Source organism: Solanum tuberosum, unplaced genomic scaffold, assembly GCF_000226075.1.
Source record: "Solanum tuberosum cultivar DM 1-3 516 R44 unplaced genomic scaffold, SolTub_3.0 scf00058, whole genome shotgun sequence".
In the NCBI taxonomy this organism is placed as follows: domain Eukaryota; kingdom Viridiplantae; phylum Streptophyta; class Magnoliopsida; order Solanales; family Solanaceae; genus Solanum; species Solanum tuberosum.
In genome coordinates, this window is record NW_006238982.1 from 845,702 (window position 1) to 856,834 (window position 11,133).

General features: G+C 33.6%; 1 protein-coding gene across 1 annotated transcript in view; it reads right to left on the reverse strand.

Moving 5' to 3' along the window:
• Positions 1-4,224, reverse strand: part of LOC102583269 (adagio protein 1-like) — a 15,609-nt gene extending 11,385 nt beyond the window's left edge. The window contains exon 1 of the mRNA XM_006344479.2: positions 3,655-4,224. Coding sequence (XP_006344541.1) covers positions 3,655-3,923 — 269 coding nt within the window. The 5' untranslated portion in view covers positions 3,924-4,224. The remainder of the gene's footprint in view (positions 1-3,654) is intronic.
• Between the last annotated feature and the right edge of the window lie 6,909 nt (positions 4,225-11,133).

Consider the following 11,133-nt stretch of genomic DNA (forward strand, 5'->3'; position numbering starts at 1 on the left):
CGGAGCCTTGGTGGTAGGCTATTTGCTTAGTTAATTTTGTTTTAGGATGAACGTACTTCTGAGGCACTTACTCCATCAAAGTGACTTTTTTAATGATGGCAGCGTCGATCCAACTTGCGTACACCGAGGCTATTCAACCAGATACCTGCTTCCTCTCACCTGTACAGGAATTCCTAGGTAACTCTGCCAACCAAGATATAGGCAGATTGGAAGCCATCACATAGCTTTTTCTGTCTCTGCTTAGATTTGAACCTGAAACTTCACGGTTCTTCTTCCATTTTGTTTACCATTAAGTCATATCCTTTGCACCGAAATGACATTTCTCCGAGATTCGTATATGAACTTATTTTAGGTGGTTGAAAATCAATAATATTACAGGTTAAGCCATTTTCTGCACTCACAACTTGAAGCCAAATACTAGGCTACAGACATGTAGCTTCATTATTGCATTTTACATGGTGATTGCATCTTTGCCTATTGCAACCAGATACATACACCATGTTTGGAGCTATGGTTTTGTTAAATAAGCATGTTTTCAAGTGCGGAGCTACCATTAGAAGAACTTAAATGCATTGGGATTTAGGCCAAAGGGTACTCTAAACATAAGCTCAACATTAGAAATTTTGAAAATATATGTGGGCCTAAATAAAGTCATCATTTATGTCTTTCCAAAGTTTTGAGGTGACAAATGGTTAAAGAGCCTACTGTATGCATCTTTTTATGACCAAAAAAATTATTCACGAAGGACACAAAAAAAAAAACATATACAACAAATATACCAGAAAATAGAAAACCTTACAAAAAGATATGATTTCTACAAAAGTCAACCAATCTTCTATACAAATAGGAATCTTGTAGGTATACAAAAAGCACAGCTTCCTTCACACTTCACAAAATCATTTTCTGCAATAAGGATAAGAGGCTACTCCTCAAGTATACAAAATAATTTCTACTCCTTCAAAAGTTATCCTATTTCTCTCCCTCTAAACTGGTAAGTGCTAGATGAGCCACGTCCCACTCCCATGTCTTCTCTCCCGACTACTGAGTGTCCAACTGAACATTGGCTTCCTTTACATTGCATGGAATCACCCACTGAAGACCAAGCTATCTCGGGATGTCCCACCACAAGTGTGAAGCTACCTTGCAATGTAAAAGTAGATGATCCACATATCACCCAAACTTTGGCACATGAAACACCGACATATATTATCTCTCTCCATCAAATTCCCAACCGTCAAGTATCACTCCCTCGTGGCTAGCGAGGTAAAAGATACAAATTTCTCGATACTCTAGGGATCCGTGTTGAGAGGTGTGGGAAAACTGACTCCTTTACTAGAAGCTTCTCGTAAGAGGACTTCACAAAAAATACACCATTGTTTCCCACCCCTCATCTCAGTAAATCATGACAATCATGTGTAGTAAATTGTTTGTGAAGCAATCTACCAACCTTTGATATCCTGCAATGTCCCAGTTTGCTAGTTTCTCCTAAATCTCAAATCAAAAAGAACTTCTCCACCTTTAGAAGGGTCATACATGATACAAGATTGGGGAAGTGATAATATTTATACCAAGAAATGGAGGGAATGATGGGGATGATAGAATGTGTATTGGGAGAGGAATAAGGAATTCGGCATTGAAGTACAAGAAAGGTTAAGAAGAAAGTCTGGTGCAGGAAAGCAACGACAAAGATCAATTTCTTCATGTGGTGTGTCGTGAGGAATGCAAATTGATGGAAGAACATCAAAGAAAGAGGAGAGCTATAGTGAGTTGGTACTTGGCGGTAGAATGTGTAAGGAGAGTAAAGAGGACACTGACCAGATCTTTCTACATAGGATTGCATCCTTGCTACTTAATATTGCTTGGTTTGCAATGAAAACAGTAGAAGAAACAGTAATATGTAGGAGGATCCAGAAGATGAGCAAGAGCATGTTTTGGCTAGTATAAAATGAACGGAACAGGAGGTTGCTTCTCAGTGTTTGTGTGTATTATATATATTATACATTCCATTTTATTACATGTATTTGATGTAAATAAACATAAGTGGAGAGTATGAAGGGATGGGGACTTACTACTAGCTTAATGTCAGATGTTCAAAAGGATCTATTATCGGTAGAGATTTCAAATTAGCTTGTGCTTATAATGGAAACTACTAGCCTAAGGTTCTACCAATGCTGCAGCAATACGATTTCTCCAATCAAATTGACTTAGCAAGATTAGAGCACAAGACTTCAAGAGTATATCTACTTTGGAAGGTATGGACAAGAACGTTACCTTCTTAATTTCCTGAAGTTGAACTTGATATTACCACAAAACTAGTTTTTTCACCACTCATATTGCATCATAGAACTCAATTCTTCAGCAAATAGGGGACACCATGAAAGATAGCATCACACAGTCAGAAATTCAAAACCAGGGAGTGGTGAATCACCTGTATGTATCATAATACTCAAAAGTTCTCTAAATTTTCCCCTTTTAACTGTTTGAATAAGTGACAATAAAAGAAGAAAGGAGCTTTTTAGAGCTGAACAGCACCTGGAGTGAATGTCTAAGGATATGATCCTAACACAGGACAATAAAAATTCTAGGGACCTTTTGTTTAAGACCATAACAAGCATGTGATTCTTCCTGATATGCAAACAGAAAGAATAGGAATCAGGCATTGAAGCATTCCCAAAAAGGTGAGGTATTTTCCATTTTCCCTTTGCCATTGATCAGAATTGCTTCATTCTCTTTTCTGTTACATTTTCCCTTAGAATACCTAGATGTGACAATACCAGGTCTGCAATACATCCATCATTTTTCTAAGCCAAGAAAATATAACCATCCTTTCTCATATAAGCAGTTGTTGCTACACAATAAGACATCTACTACACTTTTCAACTAAATTTACTTCCCGAATTCCAACAAAACAAAAGGAGGACAAAAGGAACAAAGTTAGTTTCACCCTTGCATCCAAAATCCCTGCCTTCTTGGCTGATTCTTCATAACAAAAGTATAAGCCAAATAATAATAATAAAGAAGGAACAAATTAAACCATTGGAAATTCAGTTGCGCGCAACCTCAAACGAAAGACTAGCAAGGTTACTTTACACAGGGCAGGAGATAAGGAGATATTTCCCAAAGAAAAGTCAAAACAGTTCCATCAAATAACTAAAAGTCAAGCCAGTGCATGCTGAGATAGCTGGTAAATGTCCAAGGAACCTACAGTTATCTCTTTTAGGCATACAATCTTAATACTTATCCCAATAAAATTAATAAATTAACCACATATTACTTCATTCCACCGTAATTGGTTTATCATCCCGCCCTACACTCTAACCCGGTAACTTATCCTTATCCAAACAAACTCAACCTAAACTATCAGTTACATAGGTTGATACCTGCGTTGTGCCTTTAGTTAAGCAAAACATGATTGATTGAGCTACAAACTTGCAAACAAACCGTGTCTTACGATGCTAAATCTATATACAATGGGCAACAAACACAAAAAGTCACTGATGCACACTCCAATATGTAGATCCAATCATAATCAGGTGTTTGTATTTTTCAGTAGGTATAATTCCCCATAAGACTTATTAAAATAGATATTTTAATCTGAAAATCAAAGAGGATAGCAACAAAAACATACAACAAACTATAGATAAAAAAAATTACCAGTTTTGGCCAAGGACTTCTTCAGCACGGTAACCAGTAACCATCTCAAAAACAGAATTGACATATATAATGGGATGGTCAGGCTCAAAAACATCGCTAACAACAAAACCACAAGGTGCAGGTTGCAAAAGCGAGTCAATAGGGAAAGGCAAAGCCGAACCACCACCACTCAACATAAACCCTAGTTCCTCTAATTCATCCTCAACTTCTTCCTCAATCACGTCATCTTCTTCTGCTCCACTCAAATCCGAATCGCTATCCCACTCCATCACAAAATTCGTCCCCTGTATATCTTCTTCTTCACCCCATGCTCGGGATTTGAACTTGAATTCGAAACCAAATGCTTACTCTTCCTTCCAACACCAATTTTTGGGTTCGATTGTGTTTTTAGGGTTTTTATGAGGAAATAAAAAATGAGTGGTTGGCGAAATTGTGTCAGTTTTTTTTTTGAAGAATAAAACAGAGCGATCCAGAAATGAAAGAATGTGCAAGGCGTGTATTCACCGCCTTTGGATGATATCGGCTGCAAAAACAAAAACAAAAAAAAAAATCTTTCGTTTCGGGGATTTTCCGTGTTATCTTAAGTTTTTTTACCCAATACGCTATCCTTCATTAATTATGTATACGACAAGCAATTCATTTTTAATTTAACTTTTCCTATTGTTTTTGAATACGGAAAAGGGTCAAATATACTCTATACTATTTAAAATAGTTTATATATATTATTTGCTATACTTTTGGTTCATATATACCCTTTCTGTTATACTTTGACATATATATACCCTAATTTTAACAAAGGGACACATGTCAGTTTAAGAATCAAATAACTCATCCCTAATTTTAAATATCCAATTTCTTTGAAACCCACCCATTTTTTCGGATGACCCACCTTCAACCAAATCCAATTTCACAAGTCATCTACTTTATCTAAAACCTCCATTAAAATCAGCCACAAAAGCTCACTGTGAAACTAAAGGAGTAAGTGAAACCTCCATTAAAATCATTTGTGTTAAGAAAAGTTTTCCATTTTATATTGTGGGATGCTCTTGTTGGTGTTGGTTGCCGGAAGTTGAGGATTGAATCTAGATGATATTAGCTTTTCACTTCTTCCTTGAGTTTCACAGTGAGTTTTCACGGTGGTTGAGGCCTGATTTTAATGAAAATTTTAGATAAAGAAGATGATTTAAGAAAATGGGTTTCCTTGAAGGTGGGTCAGGAGGAAATGGGTGGGTTTAAAAGGAATTGGGTAATTAAAATTGGGGATGGGTTATTTGATTTTTAAGCTGACATGTGTCATTCTATTAAAATTAGGGGTATATATATGTACCAAAGTATAACGGAAGGGATATTTATGACCCAAAAGTATAACGAATGGTATATATAAACTATTTCCAATAGTACAGTGGTATATTTGACCGTTTTCCGTTTTGAATATCTAAAAAAAATTTAAAAAAATATTGAATTAATATAATTTAATTTAACTTTAAAATTAGTCAAATTGACTTTCAAAAAGTGCAACATGATAATTAAAAGTGGACGGGGAGAGTATTAAACATTTATTAATAGGAATAATATAGTAAAATACATATGTCAATAATTATTTTCATAATGAATGTACCAGTCAAATAGTGTCAAGTAAAAATGAAACCGAGGAAGTATTTGATAATTAAAAAAGATAATTTTAGAAACTTTTCTTCATTTTTTTTAATTTTATAACATACATTTCTCTTCCGATTTCAAATAATACACTCACCTCTTTTATTTTAAACTTCCTTTTATAACCAAACTTATATTTATGGGATGAATCTTATTTCAAAGCTGTCTTTTCTTAAACTTATTATGTTTTAAAACTAATTTTGGATGAAAATCTTCTAAGTTAACTTTAAATTTGAAATATTAAATTTTTAGATGTAATCTTTTACTCACATATGCAATATTTAAGTACAAAAAATTTATTAATAATCTATTTATAAGTAAACACAATTTAATATCGGAAAAATAAAATATTACCTGATAGACGTTTGAAAAAAATATAATATTTGAACATGATTTAATTTTTATTTTTAAGTCCAAAACATAATTAAACTAAAGCTGTATAATTTGATGTTACATGAAAAAGGTAATGTTAATTTAGATATTTGTGGACCAAATAGGCATGCACTTTTTTCTATCCATAATAAAGGGAACTTACTCATTGATTTATACTTATCCTTAATTATGATAATTTTTTTCTTAGGTAGGAAATATGAAAGAATTGGTCCAAATAAATGGTGTAGTAAATGTAGACAGTAAAGTTTTATAAATAAATTTTATATTAATTTTTAAATTTATAATATGTTGATCCAATCAAATTATTGGTTCATAAAATTGAATTATATTTAAGTTAAAATTATATGACTTAAATAAAATCTTAATTACATTTGGTTCAGTCTATTAAGTTGACAAGATGAGTCTAAATCATGTTTTTCAAGCCCAAGAATCTCTAAAATTACTTAAAGACCAAAATACTCCTAAAATTCTATCTCACAACTATATAAAGGGTCTTCATAAGACCAGAAGGAAAAGAACAAAAGAAAAATACATAGAAAAGTTTTGTTGTTCAATAGTAATTCGCAAGTCTTCCGCATACAAAGAAGTCTTTGTCTCCAAGTTGTGAGCCGCAAGTTCTCATATCTCCGCAATTGTGATAGTTTGGATCCACATTCATGGTGAAGTTTCAACAAGTATTTCATCGATTGAAGAACAAAGCAAAGCTCTTAAGTTGATGATCGTAAGGAGAAAAATCAGAAGATTACGTCTTTTTTATTAGATTTTATAAAAATTGTACCTTTGCATAAAGGCAAAATGGTCTGATAGACCCTTATACTTGTATCAGATTGTAAAGTGAACCCTTTTACTTATGACTTTGTCAAGTGAACATTTAAACTTAATGAAACACAATATTTTTAACCCTTTTTTTCATTTGAAGAGGGTGCGTGTGATACAACCAAATACATGTGGAATCCACGTCATTTATTAATGACAAGTCAGAAATTAAGTATTAAAAAATAAATAATATTTTTTTAAAAAGCTAATTTTTCCTCTCTAGTACGTTGCACCTCCTTTCCCATCTCTTTCAATAAACCCTAGCCGCCCCCAAAATCCAAACCCACCTCCCACTCCCATCTTTTTCCACCTGCCTTAAGCACAAAAAATACACCTGCTGCCATAGCTATAGCTTGAGAATTGGGTGTTCTCATTTGGCAAGTTTCAAAAAAATATGAAATTTTTGTTCTTTACCTAATACTTGCAAAGCTATACATGAATTTTGTTTTCCCAGAACACTTCGAAATTCAAGAATCCTTAGAAAATTGTTGAGAATACATAAATCTCTAGAGACCAAAAAAGCTGGCTTGAAGCAACCATGGAGATTTTGGCAGTGACGGTGCAATTTTCTTCCTGATCTCCCGCAAAGAGCTGAAATCGAGTAAATAGACCAGCATCAGAATGATTCCTTGCGCTACTACAATCAATACATTCTTGTTATCTTCGTGTAACAACCCGGACGACGAGTCCAACAATGAGTTATTTGACTCAGTCGTCTTGATCTGGAGTTGAGTTATCAAATTCCTCAATTCAACTCGTATAATCTTGTTAATTGAGCTTTTAATTTACAGAGAAGATTTCAATTTTAAACCTTCAAATTAAAAGCTCAAATTATGTAACCCATTTTAAATTTGAAGACAAATAAATCAGCCCAAAGAATCATTGAAACAAAAAAGTTCTTCTTCTTTCCAATTTGTATGTTTGTTGTGGGATGTTTGAAGGATGAGTAATTTCTTTTAGAAATGAAGTGAAATTACAAAAAGAATTAATGGTGGAAAATCTGACCTAATTTTTTCTCTACAGAAAAAGAGAAGAAGAAAGGGGATTTTTTTTTTGTTTTTCCTATTTTTAAATATATATTTTTTATGATTATATGTGTATTTTAATGAAAAACATTAATTTCACGCTCTTAACTCACGTGTGCCTCACACATTTTTTCAACTAAGCAATTTTACTGCCACATAAGTTTGGTCAATGGTTAGAGGTGTTTAAAATATTGTGTTTCGTTGAGTTTAAGGGTTCACTTGACAAAGTCATAAGTAGAAGGGTCCATTTTACAATCCGATACAAGTATAAGGGCCTATCAGATCATTCTGCCTTGCATAAATTATTGAAATATACATATAATTATTTGTCGCTACTTTCCTTTCTTGATTATTGTTTTTCAGGAACAAAACTTAGTCGCTTAAAATTGGCACACCTAATGGGACAATATTTACCTCTCATCTCTTCTCTTCAAAAGTCAAAGTTCAAAAACACTGTAATGGCTTCCAAAAAGGTCAACTTGAAATCTACATTCGCAAAACATATTGGATCTGAATTCTCTCTTCAAAGCTTAAGTATAGCTAAAATACTAGACAACAAGTGCTTCAAGCATCGTCCAAGTTATCTCATGTTTTTTTTATTTATCTTCTCTTGAAGAAGGAATATCCTCGTCGTATGTTCTAGAACAAGGGAACAACATTGCTGATGTGGTAGAAATTACTTTGAGTCGATTAAGACTGTCACAAGAATGACATCGTTAGTCTAACGATCCCTTCATGCCGAAAGATGATGATGTCTTGAGCACTAGATTTGCTAAGATCTTCCCTTATGTCACTTCTCAATCAAATTACTATGATGTTCCACCTATACTTCATCCTCTATGATGGTCATGCAAGCAATGGTGATTGAAACTTCCACCATATAAGAACGACTTGCAAATTTGACGAAAGCAATTGAAGACCTATCAAAATACGTCAAAGGTTAAGAAGTCCAAATTATCAAATTGACAAATATAATAAAGAGTATGGAGAAATGAGAATCTACTCAATTTTCTGCAAAACTTCATAAAACACAAGAGAAAATATTGTCCTTCGCAAAACAAGAAACAACGATAAAGAAGTTTCAAGTCTATGTTGTAGGTCTAGTCCCTGATGACCAATCGAAGGACTTCATTATAGAGGTCATCAAAGATAAATCTGAGTCCAAATATTCTCTAACTTATGTAAAGTTTTACATGAAAAAGATTGATAGTTTAAGATACATGTATGTTATCAACCTTCTAAGTTGCAACAGTTTGACGACAAGAGAAATCCAAAACAACATGTAGCACATTTTGTTGAAACTTTCAATAATGTTAGAACATACGGTGATTATCTTGTTAAACAATTTGTTTGATCTCTCAAAGGAAATGTTTTTGATTGATACATAAATCTTGAATCTAGTTCAATCGATAGTTGGAAGTAGATGGAACAACAATTCCTTAAGTGTTTCTATAGCACAAGACGTATTGTGAGTATGATAGAGCTTACTAACGCTTGCCAAAGGAATGATGAGCAATCTATGACTTCATCAACCACTGAAAGAGCTTGAACTTTAACTACAAAGATTGTCTTAGTGAAACTATCGGAATCGAAATATACATCTAAGATATGTATTGGGATCTTTGTTACATATTCCAAGACATATCACCTAAAACGTTTAAAGAAGTACCAACTTGTGTTCATGATGTGGAGCTGAGTATGGCTACAAGTATAGGTCAAGGGCTACCAGGCTTTGAGCCTTATAAAAAATATACATGATATTGAGGATGAGGACACGCTTTCATCTGGAACTTAAATTGAAGAGTCTATGTAAGTTATAATGCTCCTCGATGCACGAGCCTAAAATGCATGACATAAAGTTCATCAAATTTGAGCAAAGTCTTCAATTTCAAAGCTCGCCAAATTCGAGATAAATCTTCAAGCCAAATGCTTCTCGACACACGAGCCTAAAATGCATGTCATAAAGCTCATCAAATTTGAACAAAGTCTTTTACTTTCAAAGCTCATCAAATTTGATCTAAGTTTTCAAGTCTTAAAACTCCTCAAATTTGATTCTTTAGTCTTCAAGACATAAATCTCCCCATATTCAAGATAAGTCTTCAAGTCATAATACTCTTCAAATTTGGATAAAGTCTTCAAGTAACAAAGCTCATCTAATTAGAGCCAAGCCTTCAAATTACAGAGCTCATCAAATTCAAGCTAAGTCTTCAAGTCACAAAGCTCATCAAATTCGAGACAAGTCTTCAAGTCAAAATGTTGCTTGATGCATGAGCCTAAAATGCATATCATAAATCTCATCAAATTCAAGTTGTTAAGTCTTTAGTCATGAAGCGCATTCAATTCAAGCAAAGTCTTCAAGTTTCAAAGCTCAACAAATTCAAGCAAACTCTTTAAGCCGAAATGATCTCCAACACAATGAGCCTAAACTGTAAGTTGTAAAGTTCATCAACTTTGAGCTAAATCTTCAAATTAAAATGCTCATTGACACACACTTATACTATATTTCATGAAAATCTTCAACTTCAAGCTAATATTTAAGTTTCAAATCTCTTCATTTTGGAGGCGAATCCAATGAGTTGCAAAACTATCCTAATTTTAGTCAAATCTTAAGTTAAAAATTGAACGAAATCTTGAAGTCACAAAATGTCCATGAAAATGATTTAAATCATCAAATTATTATTGTTGGCCGCATGAATTTAAATTTGTATTGTATGTGTCATGTCCCGAGGCTACCCCCTAGACGCAACACGGTGCTTAGTGTCACAAGTGACCCCAAGCTAACCCATGACATGACATATCTATACAAGTTCAATTAAAGCATGCACTGCGCAGAAGCTAAAAACAGTTTAATATTTGAAGTGGGGAGAAACCCAAAATATCTGAATATATATATATATATATATAAAAGAGAATAGGAAATGCTGAATTTAATCTATGTTTGAAAGCCATTAACTGATCTAAGTTGCTGGGACATGCCCCCAGCTAACTCTAATAAGTTTGAAATTGAAAAGGAAATACTGAAAAGTAAAGCATGTCTATCGTCCTCAAACTATGAGGACTCACCATTGAAGGTGTTGATTAACGTTTCAAGGACACTTCTCCAATTCTAAATGTCAACAATCGCTAGTCAGTATATAACCCAACTAAATGAGTTGGGGTCAAATCCCACAGGGAGTGGTACGTGTTTAAGATTCAATAGTAAAGTACGAATATGTTCAAATCAGTCATAGGAATATACATTATCGAATAAAAACATAATTCAAGTCAGGGGGTGACACGAATGTCAAATAAAGAGGGTTTTGATTTTAATTATCAACTAAAACAGCAGCAAATAATACTAAATAACAATAATGAGACAGGTTCTTGGGATGTGATTCGATTATAGGCTAATGTAGACAAATGGGTAATTGCAACTCTATTAAAATATAACTAGATATTATTGAGTAATCTAGACTATAGAGGAGGTAAACTTTCTCTCGAATAATTTATCCCGAATGAAGTCGATTTCTCTCGAACATCGACAAGCATGCAAAATAAGAATAGCCTACACCTTAGTCCATTCACTCTCTCGAGTTGAATGTGTGGAAAA